Genomic DNA, 16,536 nt, shown 5'->3' on the forward strand with positions numbered 1-16,536 from the left:
ATCCCGAAAGGACATTCATTGAGAAAACAATTTCACTTATATCCAAGACTGTTTGTTATTACTAAGTTGCTCGACCGACATTGTGATGATCCGGAGAAATGTGGAAAAGGCTGGAGGAGGAAGGAGGGGTCAGAACAATCTTCCAAAGGAAGGATTTTAAACATCATCGTCACCTACCTTGCTGAAACGTATCCGTAATCCAGAGATCTAGGACCCTGTGCGTAAAGATATCGTTCGTTTTCAGACCCCGGAAGTATTGGGAATTACAGTGATGATGCAAAGATCAACGTCCGACCGAACCAACACATTATTGCCATGAGAAAACAGAATTTACATGGAAAACAGTGTGATCAACTTTTGGGAATATCTGCCAATGCAATGCTATTGACAATTTTCAAATTCGTTTGATCAGACATCATGCGGCCACGAGTCTTGCAGTCTCACTCTTGAAATTATAAACTACGGAAATCGAGATACGTGGGTTTGGGAGTATATAACCAGAGCGGCTTCTACCGACAGAGGGAAAGATATTTGAAGATCGTTCTTATCAGTGTTCTCTCTGGCTCTGTGTGTGTGTGTGTGTGTGTGTGTTAGTCGTTTTGTATGTTTACTTGTGTTCTTTGTCTTTGTGCGATGCGTGCTTGTGTGATTTTGTCTGCGCGTATCTGTCTTTATGCCTGTATTTGTGTGGCTGTCTTTTTGCCTATCTGTCTCTGCTTGGTCTGTGTCTATATTTTTGGCTGTACCTGTGTGAGTGCACACCTATCTTTCTCAGCACACGTCCGTGATATGAGTCCTGCTCCTGCGATAGGACTGTGGATGAAAATTGAGAATAAAATAAACACCTTACAACATGTTTTTTTTTGCAACTTCTACATAAATTATGCCAAATGAAGAAAGTAACAACATGTACCAACGGTGGTTAATTTGCTCAAAGGCAATACATTGTGGAGCTGCAGGAACACAGCAGCTCAGGCAGCATTAGAGGAGTAGGAAAATTGACGTTTGGGGTCGGGGCCTGTAGTACTGAAGAACTGAGTCCCCACCCGAAACGTCAACCTGTTCCTCTAATGCTGCCTGGACTGCTGTGTTCAACCAGCTCCACACTGTGTTATTTCTGACTCCAGCATCTATTGTTCTTGCAATCTCCTAGATGTTAATTTACTCAGGAATGTAATCAGGTAGGAACAGATTAGTAGGGCAATATCTTGAGCAACATGCGCAATAAAAAAAATTGCATCATGGCAGAAAATGGTGGAAATACTAAAGGACGGGTTTGATAATATCTGCGGGGGAGTGGAGTGGGGAAGGTTAACATATTAGTTCTCAGAATGAAAATGATTCAGGTTTGCATTATATGAAATGAGCAAGGCTGAACAAAGGAAAAAAGACCGATGGTATTCAACCATCCCCAGCTGCTACATTGTACCAACTCCTTATTTTAAAATTGGAAAGGAGAATGCTTCGTTTGCTGCACAATGTTCAGTTCTATTGACAACTCCTCAAATAATGAAACTGTCCCTGTCCTCAAACAGCAAGACCCTGGCAATATTGGGATTTGGATTGATGAGGAGGAGGTGACATTGTCACCAAACAAGTGTCATGTAATGACATATTCAAAGCTTCCAGAAGATTGACTTCTGACTTTGAATCCCTTCCTAATTTGATTGAAATGTCTCTTTTTGCTCAAAGTCATTGATGCTGGCCCCACAAAAAGAAATTGTTGACGTCCTGCACAAAGATGCTTGTACGTTTTCCATTATAATGCCAATAAAACAATATACGGTCCACCCCCAATTGTGAACACTCCTCCTACTCAAAATTCATTCATATTCAGGCATTTGGATTTTTTTCTTTTTTATCATCACTGCTGCTGTTTTCCACCTGTCACCCAATCTTTGTCTTCATTTTCATCCTGGTATTTAAAGGCATGGAGTTGTACAACGTGGAATCAGATCCTTCTGTCCAACTCATCCATGCTGACCAGATATCCTCAATGAATCTAGTACCATTTTCCAGCATTTGGCCAAAATCCCTCTAAATCCTTCCTTGTCATATACTCATCCAAATGCCTCTGTACAAACCTCCACCACTTCCTCTTCTAGCTCATTCTATATGCACACCACCCTCTGTGTGAAAAAGTTGCCCCTTAAATCCTTTTTAAATGTTTCCCCTCTCGCCTTAAGACTATGCCCTCTAGTTTTGGACTCCACTACCCTGGAGGGAAAGGTCTTGGCTATTCACCCTATCTAAGCCCTTCATGGTTTAAAAAAAATCTATGAAGTCACCCCTCGGCCTCTGACACTCCAGGGAAAATAGCCCCAGCATATTCAGCCTATCCCTGTAGCTCGAAACCTCCAACCCTAGCAACATCCTTGTAAGTCTTTCCTGAACCCTTTCAAGTTTCAAAACATCATTCCTAAGAGGAGGGAGACCAGAAATGAACACAGTACTCCAAAAGTGGCCTCAATAATGTCCTGTACAACCTCAACATAACCTCCCAACTCCTGTACTCAATGCATTGACTAATAAAGGCAAACATACCAAATACCTTCTTCACTATGGAGACAGTAGGTATTACAGATGCTGGAATATCCTGTCTACCTGTGACTCAACTTTCAAGAAGCTATGAACCTGCACTCTAAGGTCGCTTTGTTCAGCAACACCTCCCCAGGACCTTACCATTAAGTGTATAAGTCCTGCCCTGATTTGCCTTCCCAAAATGGAGCATCTCACACTTATCTAAATTGAAGTCCATCTATCAGTCCTCAGCCCACCAGCCCATCTGATCAAGGTCCTCACCTGGTCTGGCCTACACGTGACTCTAGACCCACAACAATGTCATTGATTCTGAACTCTGAAATGGCCAAGTAAACCATTCAGTTGTATCATCCATTAGAAAGCATTGTTAAAGGAATAAATCTGGTCGGCTATCAAGCATCAACTAAGGCACCAAAAATGGCAAACACAGCCTTATGACCTTGCAGAGCCCTCCTCACCAATATCTGGGGGCTAATGCCAAAACTGGGGGAACTGTCTCAAAGACGAGTCAAGTAACAGCCTAATATAACCATACTCACAGAATTATACCTTACAATAACTGACCCAGGCACCACCATCACCATCCCTGGACATGTAAATCTCACCAGCAGGACAGGCTGAGCAGAGGTGGAGGCACAGGGTATACAGCTAGGAGGGAGTCACTCTGGGAGTCCTCAGCATTGACCCCCCGATCCCATGATGCCTTGGGACACCAGGTTAAACATGGGCAAGGAAGCCTCTTACTGATTACCACATACTGTCCTCCCTCAGCTGATGTATCAGTACTCCTCAATGTTGAACAACACTGACAGGAAGTATTGAGAATGGGAAGACTGCAAATTGTACTCTGGGTATGGCATTTCAATGTCTACCACCAAGAGTGGATCAGCAGCAGCACTACAGATCAAGCTGGTCGGCTCCTACAGGACATAGCTGCTAGACTGGGTCTGCAGCAAGTGGTGAGGAAACCAACAAGCAGGAAGAACATACTTGACTTTTTCCTTACCAATCTGCCAGCTGCAGTTGCATCTGCCCATGACAGTATCAGAAAGGGTGAGCATCACACAGTCCCCTTGGAGATAAATACCTTCACATCACTCTCTATCATATTGTGTCCACTATCACTGTGCTAAATAGGATATATTTCAAATAGGCCTAGCAACTCAAGACTGGACTGTGGTACTCCAGCACAGTTTACAACATCATGGCCTGGCACATCCAACACTCAGCTATTACCTTCAAGCTAAGAGATCAATCTTGGTTCAAATAAGAATGCTGGAATTTAGGTAGATAAATTTATGGCACAAATCCAAGGAAATAAATACGATAGTGTAGCCAAAATGGAAACATCCTAGACCTGAACCAGGAACTTAAAATACAGGGATGTTTGAACTTTAAGAGAAACAGGAAGCATGGAAAAGATGGTGGTGTAATAAGAGATGACAAGTTAATAAGAGATAAAACAAGGACAGTTGTGAGGGATGATCTTGGCTCCGATAATGCAGAGTACATTTGGGAGAGATTAGGAAACAGCAACAGTAAGAAGATATTGGTAGGCATATAGGCTCCCAAACAGTAACCACTCTGTGGGAAAGACGATAAATCAACAAGTAATAGGAGCTTGTTAAAATAAGAGTGATTATAATGGGTGACTTTAATCTTCTTGCTGACTGGGTGATTTAAATTGGAAAATGTAACTACGACAACAAATTCATAGAATACATTAGTGATAGTTTCGTAGAAATGTGGCATGGAATTAACAAAGGAATTGGCCATCTGGAGTCCGGCAATGGATAATGAGGTAGGTTTAATAGGTGACTTTGGAGTAAAAGACCACGCCTCCACCCCACGCCCCAAGGCTGTGGTGATCATAACAGGATAGAATTTATATTTAGTTTAAGAGTAAGAAACTGGGGCTGGAAACAATTGTGGTTAATTTGAATAAAAGGGACTAAATGAAATGAGAATAGAGTTTGCTAAAGGGAGCGGGGAAGATAGATTAGCGAGAATGACAGTAAGCAAGCAGTGGCAGACATTTAAGGAGGTAATTCATGAGTTTCAAAGAGAATATATCCCAGCAAAAAAGAAAGATTCTAAAAGAATTAAACCAACCATGGCTAACCAAGGAAGTTAACAAGACCATGAATTAAGACAAAAATATATAAGGAGCAAAAATCAGTGATTGCTCCAAGGACTGGGATAAATTCAGAATCCAGCAAAGGAGGACTACAAAGATAATAATGGGAGAGAAAATAAACTGCAAGGATAAATTCATGAGGAGCATAAAAACTGACAGTAGGAGCTTTTTTACATATATAAAAATGAAGAGCGAGGTCAAAGTGAGCATAGGTCCCTTAGAACATGAATCTGGCTAACAGATTTTGGGGAAAAAGGAAATGGCAGAGGAGTTAAACATATATTTTTCACCAGTCTTTATGGTGGAAAGCTTTTCGAATATGCCATTAATACCAAAGAATATGGTGGAGGAATTGAACAGCAATGCCATCACGAGCGAAGTGGTATAGACAACTATTGGGAGGTAAAGTCAGATAAGTGCCCTGAACCGGAAGGCTTGCGTTGCAGAATCCTAAAAGAGGTGGCAACAGACATAATGGAGGCTTTGGTTCTATTTTCCAAAAATTCTTGGATTCTGGATGAATACTGCTAATGTGACACACATTCAAAAAGGGAGGGATGGCAAATAGCAGATAACTGAAGTCTGATTAGCCTAATATCTATTTTTGGAAAAGTATTGCAATCAATTATTAAAGAAGTGATGACAGAACATTTAGAAAATCATAATCTATTCAAGTAGGGTCAGCATGGCTTCATGAACGGGAAATTGCGTCCAATACATTAGATTTTTTTGGAAGTCTTGATCAGAGTCGGTAGAGGGGAACTAGTATATGCGTTGTATTTAGACTCGCAGAAAGCGTTCAACAAGCTACCCCCACAAAAGGTTAAGTTATAAGATAAGAGGCCCGCGGTGCTGGAGTTAGTAAATTGGCACAGGTAGAGAACCGGCTAATGGGCAGGAAATAGCAAGTGGGGATAAGGGGCTCTTTTTCAAGTTGGTGACCTGTAACCAGTGGGGTTCCACAGGGATCAGTGCTGGGACCATAAATTTTTACAATATGTATTAATGATATGGTGGAAGGAAGTGAATATACCGTGTTCAAATTTACAGATGACATAAAAATAATGAAAAGACTATTGTAAGAAGGATACAAACAGTTTACAAGAGATATTGATAGGTTAAGTAAGTGGGCAAAAAGCTGGCAAATAGAGTATAAAGTGGGAAAATGAGAAGTGGTTCATTTTGGAAGGGAGAACAAAAGAACAGTGAATTATTTAAATAGAGAAAGGCTGCAGAAAGCAGCAAAACAAAGGGACTGGAGATATTTGTATACAAAACTCAGAAAGCTAGCCCCCAGGGGCAGCAGTTAATCAGGAAGGCTAATGAAATCCCTACCTACATCCGTGACACCACCCACGCCCTCCACCTCCTCCAGGACTTCCAATTCCCTGGCCCCCAACACCTCATCTTCACCATGGACGTCCAGTCCCTATACACCTGCATTCCGCATGCAGATGGCCTCAAGGCACTGTGCTTCTTCCTGTCCCGCAGGCCCGACCAGTCCCCCTCCACCGACACCCTCATCCGCCTAGCTGAACTCGTCCTCACACTCAACAACTTCTCTTTTGACTCCTCCCACTTCCTACAGACTAAGGGGGTGGCCATGGGCACCCGAATGGGCCCCAGCTATGCCTGCCTCTTTGTAGGTTACGTGGAACAGTCCCTCTTCCGCACCTACACAGGCCCCAAACCCCACCTCTTCCTCCGGTACATTGATGACTGTATCGGCGCCACCTCTTGCTCCCCAGAGGAGCTCGAACAGTTCATCCACTTCACCAACACCTTCCACCCCAACCTTCAGTTCACCTGGGCCATGTCCAGCACATCCCTCACCTTTCTGGACCTCTCAGTCTCCATCTCAGGCAACCAGCTTGTAACTGATGTCCATTTCAAGCCCACCGACTCCCATAGCTACCTAGAATACACCTCCTCCCACCCATCCGAAGGTTGCAGGAACAGCAACTCATATTCCGCCTGGGAACCCTGCAGCCTAATGGTATCAATGTGGACTTCACCAGTTTCAAAATCTCCCCTTCCCCTACTGCATCCCTAAACCAGCCCAGTTCGTCCCCTCCCCTGACTGCACCACACAACCAACCCAGCTCTTCCCCTCCACCCACTGCATCCCAAAACCAGTCCAACCTGTCTCTGCCTCCCTAACCTGTTCTTCCTCTCACCCATCCCTTCCTCCCACCCCAAGCCGCATCCCCATCTACCTACTAACCTCATCCCACCTCCTTGACCTGTCCGTCTTCCCTGGACTGACCTATCCCCTCCCTACCTCCCCACCTATACTCTCTCCACCTATCTTCTTTTCTCTCCATCTTCGGTCCGCCTTCCCCTCTCTCCCTATTTATTCCAGAACCCTCACCCCATCCCCCTCTCTGATGAAGGGTCTAGGCCCGAAACGTCAGCTCTTGTGCTCCTGAGATGCTGCTTGGCCTGCTGTGTTCATCCAGCCTCACATTTTGTTGTCTTGGATTCTCCAGCATCTGCAGTTCCCATTATCTCTGAGGCTAATGAAATGTCAGCTCTTATTTCAAGGGGGGATGGCTATAAGAGTAGGGAAGTCTTGCAACTGTACAATGTGCTGCTGAGACCACATCTGGAGTACTGTGAGCAGTTTTGGCCTCATCCTTTAGGGATTGTCTGTTGAGTAACTACATTTGAATCATTGTGCAAATAGCTGTAACCTCACCTAACTCCACCACTGTATCAGCTCATTACAGCTTGAATACATATCCTATAATGGCCTCTAAACTCGATTCTTCCAACACATTCCTGGCTATGTTCCCAAATTCCACCCTCCATAAAATCAAGGTCATTCTAGAACTCTGTTATGAGTTAGAATGCTGGCATTATATCACACTTGTCCACCATCCCTGTGCACACTGATGCACATTGACTCCTGTTTCATACAACACCCCACATTTAAAATTTTGAAACGTCATTGCCCCTATCATTGTACCCTCCTCTAGCCCTACAATCTGCTGAGATAAACAATGGCTCAGTGGTTAGCACTGCTGCCTTACAGTGCCAGGGACCTGGGTTTGATTCTAGCCTGGGGTGACTGTCTGTGTGGAGGTTGCGCATTCTCCCCGTGTCTGTGTGGGTTTCCTCCGGTGTTCCGGTTTCCTCCCACAGTCCAAAGACATGCACATTAGGGTGGTCTGGCTATGTTAAATTGTCCATAGTGTCCAGGGATGTGCAGGCTGGGTGGGTTCGCTATGGGAGTTGCAGGCTTATGGGCATGGGTCAGGTTGGGATACTCTTCAGAGGATCAGTGCAGACTCAATTGTCCAAATGACATACTTCCACACTGTAGGGATTCTATGATCATCTGTGTTCATCTAATTCTAGTCCCTTCAGCATCCCCAGTGATAATTATTACACCATTTGCAACTCAACCCTAATGCTACCTCAGACCGCAGTTCCAGAATCCGTTCCCTAAAACTGTCTATATCATCTCCTCACATCCTGATTTTAAGAGGGATCCAACACACCTCTTTGGAGAAGGTTTTTGTTCATTTTCCATAACATGTTCTGATGTGACTCAGTACTTGATTTTGCTTCACAATGAAGCACCAGTTGTTCAATTAAAGGCACTACCTAAATCCAGCCCCTGGAGTATCACCAGAAGATAAGTAGCACCCGAAGGAACACCATGATGAACACCGAGAGCAACTGCAGGAACAACAACTAGATGAACAGTGGAATCAATACTGGGACTAAAGCTGGGGCCAAATCCAAAGCAAATCCTTCAGGAATCCAGGATCAACTCTAACAGCTCCAAGAAGATTAAACAAAGAGCAACTTCATGAGTAACACCATGTGGAGCAGGAGCAACACTAGCAGGGGTGGGATCAGAAAATGTCATCTCTCCTCCTATACTTACCTCTCCCTAGGAGAGAGGGGGCCAGTGGGAGAATGCAGTTTACAGGAGGCCATCACCATCACACACTGTCTAAACTTCCTCAACATGTCCGAACAGCAATGTGTCTCAGGCCACGGTCTCAATAGATTACAACCTGCTGGGATGGTGGTGGCTCCAAGTGAACCAGGTGACCATCCTTTACCAATGTTTGGCAAAGATGCCAGCAAAACCCAACTCTTTCACCCCTCCATCCTTACAGTGGAGATACCTGTAGGGTTTCCTAGGCAGCTCCCTGCCCTGACAGCTGGGATTCTTTTCGCTGACCTCCTCTGGGCTTTGACGCCTATGAGGATCCGTCAAAGACCCCTGTAGCTTCAAGAGATAAGTTAGTTATGGACTCATTGGGCTGTACAGCACAGAATCAGACCCTTTAGTCTGAATCATCCATACCAGACAGATATTCGAAATTAATTAATCCCTTTGCCAGCATTTGGCCCATATCCCTCTAAACCTTTCCCATTCATATACCCATCCTTTAAATGTTTTAAGTGTGCCAGCTTCCATCATCCCCTCTGGCAGCTTATTCCAACTCACACCATCCTCTGCATGAAAAAGTTTCACCTTAGGTCCGTTTTAAATCTTTCTCTTCTCACCTTAAATCTATACTCTACAGTTTCAGCCTCCTCTACCCTGGGAAAAAAGACCTTGATTATTCACCCTATCCATGCCCTTCATGATTTTATAAACCTCTGTAAGGTCAGTCCTCAGCTACCCTTGTCCCAGGGAAAATAGCCCCAGCCTGTTCAAACTCTCCCAAAGCTCAACGCCCCCAATCCTGACAACAACCTTGTAAATCTCTTCTGATCCCTTTCAAATTTAACAACATCCTTCCTACAGAAGGTTGACCAGAATTGAATGCAGAATTGCAGTAGCAGCCTAACCAATGACCTGTACAGCCACAACGTGACCTCCCAACTCCGATAATCAATGCACTTACCAATAAAGGCAAGCGTACCAAATGCAAGTTCAACCACTTGGAAAGGGAGTAGGATTGTGGGACACTGATTGAGGGGGTGAGAGAGGGGCAGAAGAGGGGAAAATGTGTGCGAAGTCAAAGCACTTTGAGTTGATCTGACACATGCTTTTGCCATCTTCATCCTCATAAGCCAGCCAAACCCCACTGTGAGCAGTGATCTCACTGCAGCTCAGTTTGGTGATGAATGGTCAGGGCTAGGGGCAGCAGTGGGGAAACCTTCTTATTTCGAGTGGCTTTCAGTGCCAAAGTCATTGTTGAGGAGCTGTTTGTGCCCCTGTGTGTTTGTCGTGTATGGCTTTCCATGGGCGTGGTCACATATCCCAAGTGCGAAGGCAACATTGCAATGGCCTGTGGCAACATGCCCCTCATCGTGAGCTGAACTCCTACGCTGTCTGCGTAATCATGCAGAGAGCAGCGGGAACTCTTGATAGGATGTCATACATTCCCTGTCGCTGCTGCTCCACAGTCTCTACGGAGCCCTGAAAGCGAGCAAAGATATAGTAAAAAGTTCAGAAAATCACAAAGTACAGCCAGTAGATGTGAATGTGTAATGATTCAATTGTATAGCGTAATTACCAGTACTGATTTGATTACAATCAGATAATATAGTCATGTGTAGTCGTGTAGAGTAGAATGAATACTGTTGGTTAGAGATGACAGTGTAAATATGTAACCTTTTTATTGGAAAACTGTTACCATAAAAACATTATAAATCCATTGTTTTGTAACGGGTTGGGCCATGGTGTGCTCTCTTTGATGCCTACACTCCAATGGATGCATGAATAAACACTTAGACAAGGAAACCTAAGTCTCAACAGGTCTTTAAGTAAACAAAAAGGTGAGAAACCTTCCCTTTCAGTCTGCCATGTGGTAAGATCTGTATCCAGCTGAGCAGAGCTCCCGTCCTCCATGGTACTCCTATCTGCAGCATCTGCTCTCCCTCACATGTGATGTATGAGATCCCAGATGAAACCCCTATTAACATCCTTCCAGATCTCAGAGTGTCTGAGCTAGAGTACAGCCTGTATGTGCATAAACCTATGCTTGTGAATATGACCAATAATCTGACCTAGTCCAAACATGTCGACGCTACAGTCAAGAAAGCACACCAATGCCACTACTTCCTCAGAAGACTAAGGACATTTGGCACACAATGATTATTACCAAATTTTATAGATGCAGCATTGAAAGAATCCCATCAGGTGCACCAAAGCTCATTACGGTAACTGGTCTGTCCAAGACTGCACAAAATTACAGAGATATGAATGCAACACAGTCCATTACACAAACCAGCCTTCCTTCTATTGACTCTGTCTACACTTCCCACTGCCTCAGGAAAGCAGCCAATGTAATCAAAGACCTCTTCCAACCTCTTCCATCGGGCAGAAGATATAAAATCTTGAAAACACTTTACCAATAGATTGAAGAACAGCTTCTTCCTCACTGTTATCAGACTTTTCATAATAGATTTCTGATATATTAAAGATGATTTTTCTCTGCACCTTCTCCACAACTGTAAGACTATATTCTGGATTCTGTTCTATTACCCTGATGTACTAATGTAAGGTATGATTTCCCTGGTTAGCATGCAAAGCAATACTTTTCACTGTATCTCAGTATGTGACAATAGTAAATCAAACCAAATCAAACTAAGAACATAAGAACATAAAAAATAGGAGCAGGAGTAGCCATCTGGACCATTGAGTCTGTTCTGGCATTCAAGAAAATCATGGCTGATATTTTTGTAAACTCAGCTTCACTTGCCTGCCTGCTCACCATAAGCTTTAATCCCTTTACTGTTCAAAAATCTATCTCTCTTTGCTTTAAAAACATTCAACGAGGTAGCCTCAACTGCTTCAGTGGGCAGGGAATCCTACAGATTCACAACAAAGAACATAGTACATGAGAGCACAGGAACAGGCCCTTCGGCCTTCCAACTCTGCACCAATCCAGATCCTCTATCTTCCAAGGATCTGTATCCCTCTGCTCCCTGCCCATTCACGTATCTGTCTAGATACATCTTAAATGATATTATCGTGCCCACATCTACCACCTCTGTTGGCAACACATTCCAGGCAGCCACACCCTCTGCGTAAAGAACTTTCCACGCACATCTCCCTTAAACTTTTCCCCTCTCACCTTGAAATCATGACCCCTAATAATTGAGTCCCCCACTCTGGGAAAAAAGCTTCTTGCTATCCACCCTGTCCATACTTCTCATGATTTTGTAGACCTCAATCATGTCCCTCCTCAACTTCTGTCTTTCTAATGTAAGTAATCCTAATCTGCTCAACGTCTCTTCATATTTAGCGCCCTCCATACCAGGGAACATCCTGGTGAACCTCCTCTGCACCCTCTCCAAAGCAACTTTTTGGTAATGTGGTGATCGGAACTGTACGCAGTATTCCCAATGTGGTTGAGCCAAAGTCCTATACAACTGTTACATGACCTACCAACTCTTATACTCAATACCCCAAACCTTTTGGTTGGAGAAGCTCCTCCTCAAGTCAGTCCTAAATCTGCTCCTCCTTAGTTCTAGTTTCACCTGCCAGTGGAAACAACTTCCCTGATTCTTTATTTATTCTCTTCCTAATTCTATATGTTTCTATAAGATGCCCCCTTCATTCTTCTAAATTTCAATGACTATAGTCCCAGTCTACTCAATGTCTCTTCATAAGCCAACCCTGTCAATTCCGGAATCAATCTAGCGAATCACCTCTGTATCTGCTCCAGTGCCAGTACACCCTTTCTCAAGTAAGGAGGCCATGGGCCATGTAGGGAAGGTACATAATACTCCAGGTGTGGCCCTCACCAGCAAAATCAAATATCCTGTGTCAAGTGAGTGACCTAATCTTTAACCCTGGCCCTATCACAGGGGAATGACCTGTTCAGAGCATCAGTATCCTCATGAGTAAATTGGACCATGGCTGAAAGCATGGGGGTATGGAGCAGAATGAACACCATCATGGCCATAAGTCTGTCTGATATTTAGTTCTGTCACCAGCTGCTGGGAGGGCTGCCTCCCCCACCTCCCCCACTCACAATCACCCCCACCTCTCCCTATGCACCCACAGCCAAACATATAGTCACAGCAATCTCCAATAACTCCCTTGTTAGCTGCAAGATGACAGGAGGATCACATCTGCCTCCCAGATTCTTTCTCATGATCTGTGTTCTTGGGAAAAGTCAAGATGGATGAGTGAGGGGGATGGTGGTTGAGCCAATGGTTCTGACAAGGTTATTGTTCATGTCATATTGCCTCCATCCACACCACTAATGACTCTCACAGTGTGAGGAGGGAGTTCTATTTTAGCTGTTGAAAGGACCACAGGTATCAAGATGGCACCCTAAGTGCCTGGGTTAACGAAACATAGTTGTACATATTGATATTGCAGTAGACCTTCTTGTTTTCAAGTAAGTGTTTGGAAGTACCTTTACCACTAATTACCAAGTAGACCCAAGTCAAAGCAAAGATAAGGGAGGTTTGGAGGCAACAACCTACCTCAAACAACTCTTACTCAGTACCACATGGCCAGAGGGTTGGCAAAAATCACCAGAGGGTGGTCATCTGGGAAAATACTACATAATAGTTTTGGTGTATATCTAGCCCCCACCATATTGCAGAGGAATCCATATGACCCAGAAGAAAAGAACAGAAATCAAGCAAGTGAGTTTCCCACTTTATCAGCATTACTGCTTTGACACACACAATCAATCAGCAGCTGAAACACAACTGTTTGCAGAAAGATGGCAGCAGCTGTGGAAACAGAAGAAAAGGCAAGCTTAGCACTCCAAGGGCTAAACTTCTTTCAGAAGCTGGTAGGAAGTGCAGGAGCAAGACTAAGAAAAGACAGGTAAGCCAACCAGACTTAGAAATACAGGCGCCTTAGTGAAGAATGTTCACAAGGAAGAAACTGAAGATTCCAGGAGGGAAAAATTAGAGATCTGAAATCAAAAAAGGGATAACTTTGAAAGTGGAACAAAAGTTGGAAACAGAGGTCAAGGGAGCGTAAAAGGAGTTCTCACATCCAACTGAGAGTATTGCCATCTTCAGGAGTAGGCTCCATGAGCCACAGCTGCAAAGAACAGTGAAAGACCTGGAAAAGAAAACTAGATCAGGTCACCATAACTAGGAAGGCTTCAGCATTTATAAAATCTGGGAACAACCAATTTTTTAAATGAAATCTTGTGAAAGGATCCAGCAGAAGGAAAGTTAGGAACAACTAAAGATTCATTAACTAAGGGATTCAATAACTAAGGTGTGATTTCAGCAGGGAGATTTCATAGAATCCATACAATGTGGAAGCAGGCCCTTCAGCCCAACAAGTCCACACTGACCCCGAATCTAAACATCCCTGAACACTATGGGAAATTTAGCATGGCCGACCCACTTAACCTGCATGTCTTTGGACTGTCAGAGGAAACTGGAGACCCAGAAGAAACCCATGCAGACACAGGGAGAATGTGCAAACATAGACAGTCGCCAGAGGCTGGAATCAAACCTGGGTCACGAGCAATGTGAGACAGCAATGTTAACCACTGAATCACCATTTATCTGGAGAACTTTATTTTTAAAGCTATGTAAAGGTAAGTGCTTAGTACTTCAGATAAGGAAAAACAGGAAAACATCCACTTTCTTTGCAAAGAAGGAGGAAATCCAGCTCTGCTACAAATGCAGGAAAACTGTGGAAGAAGTGGATAACCATTGTTTTGAGGTTTAAAAAAATAAAGGACAATTCACTGAGCAGTAGAGAGAAACAGTGTTGCAAAGAAACAACTTTAAAAAGCTTCAGGCAGTAAATTACTATAGAATAACCAGTGACAGAATTAAAATATTTATTAAAGAATTTAGTACTGTATAACTAAAGTATGTATTAAATAGTTCAAAACAGTATTACAGAAATGCAGATTTAAAATTATTGGTAAATAAATGAAACGTTGAAATTTTTCTGTTGTGTAAATATGGGACTGATGATGGATGCAACATCTCAGTTTGCTGCAAGATCTGATTATAATCTATTGACTTTGAAATGTCCCCTGTGAAGGTAAAATTGAGAACACCAGGCTATTAGACCGTACGTCCTAATGCAATGAGAACTAAACAATATTCAGGCTTGGGCTGAACTGGCAAGTAACATTCACGCCACACAAATGCCAGGCAATGACCATCTCCAATAAGAGATTATCAAACAACCACCCCTTGACAGGCAATGGCTTTACCATTACTGAGCCTCGTACTATCAACATCCTGGGCTTACTATTGAGCAGAAATTGAACTGAACTAGCAATATAAATCAGAGGAGGTCAGAGGCTAGGAATACCTAACCACCTGACACCCCCAAAGCCTGCCCATCATCCACAGGGCATAGGTTGGGAGACTGATGCAATACTCCCCGTTTACTTGATGACTGCAGCCCCAACAACACTCAAGAAGCTTGAAACCATCCAGGGCAAAGCAACCGTTTTGATTGACACCATGTCTGTAAATATCCACTCCCTCCATCACAGACACAAAGTTGCTTAGACATCACCTTCCATAGGGGTGAACCATACCTGGCTATGTAGAGTAACTTGTGCCTGACGACACTGAACAGCCTGAGATAATAAGGTGTAGATCTAGATGAACACAGCAGGCCAAGCAGCATCTTGGCCTTCTGTGTTCATCCAGCTCTACACCAAGTTATCTCAGATTCTCCAGCATCTGCAGTTCCTACTATCTCTGAAACACTAAACAGCCAATGCCTGCTTACAAGATGGCAGACAAAAGTTAAGCAAAACGAAGCAGCCTGCTCACACAATGAAATACAATGGTACCTTTGAACAGAACTGCTGGGAGGTCAGTAAAAGAATGCTGTATGTTCCCATCTACACCAGTTCTGATGAAAGGATGCCTTAGGACAGATAAATGACCAATTCTAGCCTTATTAATGAAAGGATAATTATCCCAGACAATGAATAACATCAGGTGCTGGATTAATTCCTTAAGCAGCTGCAATGATAACAGCTAAAGTTATTTAGTAGTATATATTTGCCTCTTTGAAGCTACCAGCAATTTTAAATAGTTTTGAGCTAAAAATACTTGAATCATACAAGCTGCTTTTAATACATATAGCAAGAGGGATCTGGGTGTACAAGTACACAAGTCTCTGAAAGTGGTAATACAGGTGGAAAAGGTAGTCAACAAGGCATTCGGCATGCTTGCCTTCATTGGCCAGGGGATTGAGTTTAAAAATTGGCAGGTAATGTTGCAGCTGTGTACAACCTTAGTGAGGCTGCATTTGGAATATTATGTTCAATTCTGGTCACCACACTACCAGAAGGATGTGGTGGCTTTGGAGAGGGGACAGAAAGGTTTGCCAGGATGTTGCCTGGTACGGAGGGCATTAGCTATGAGGAGAGGTTGGAGAAACATGAGTTGTTCTCACTGGAACAATGAAGCTTGAGGGGCGACCTGATAGAGGTCTACAAGGTTATGAACAGCATTGTCAGAGTGGACAGTCAGAAGCTTTTTTCCAAGGTAAAAGAGTCAATTACCAGGAGCCATAGGTTTAAGATGCGAGGGGCAAGTTTTAAAGGTGGTGTTGAGGGCAAGTTTTTTACACAGAGGGTGGTGAGTGCCTGGAACTCCCCTGCCAGGGGAGATAGTGGTAGCTGATACTACAGTGAATTTTAAAGAGTGTCTTGACAAATATATGGTTAGGATGGGAATAGAGGGATATGGTCCCCAGAAGGGTAGCAGGTTTTAGTTGTACTGGGCAGGATGTTGGTGCAGGCTCAGAGGGCTAAAGGACCTGTTCTTGTGGTGCAATTTTCTTTGTTCTTTGTTCTTTATAACCAAGATATAAGACAAGCCTTAAAGAAAATTTAAGCTTAGATGTGAAGATTAACTAGCCTAAGGAGATACGTTCTCTTATGCCCTGAACAAGATAGATTATTCACAGCCTGTAA

General features: G+C 43.5%; 1 protein-coding gene across 1 annotated transcript in view; it reads right to left on the minus strand.

Moving 5' to 3' along the window:
• The window catches only part of LOC125457956 (alpha-1,4-N-acetylglucosaminyltransferase-like), a 70,991-nt gene that overhangs the window by 28,986 nt on the left and 25,469 nt on the right, over positions 1–16,536 (minus strand). Inside the window, exons 2-4 of the mRNA XM_048542778.2 lie at positions 9,550–10,067; positions 747–813; positions 178–215 (exon numbers count right to left, since the gene is read on the minus strand). Coding sequence (XP_048398735.2) covers positions 178–215; positions 747–813; positions 9,550–9,715 — 271 coding nt within the window. The 5' untranslated portion in view covers positions 9,716–10,067. The remainder of the gene's footprint in view (positions 1–177; positions 216–746; positions 814–9,549; positions 10,068–16,536) is intronic.

Source organism: Stegostoma tigrinum, chromosome 14 (assembly GCF_030684315.1).
Source record: "Stegostoma tigrinum isolate sSteTig4 chromosome 14, sSteTig4.hap1, whole genome shotgun sequence".
NCBI classification, from domain to species: Eukaryota; Metazoa; Chordata; class Chondrichthyes; order Orectolobiformes; family Stegostomatidae; genus Stegostoma; species Stegostoma tigrinum.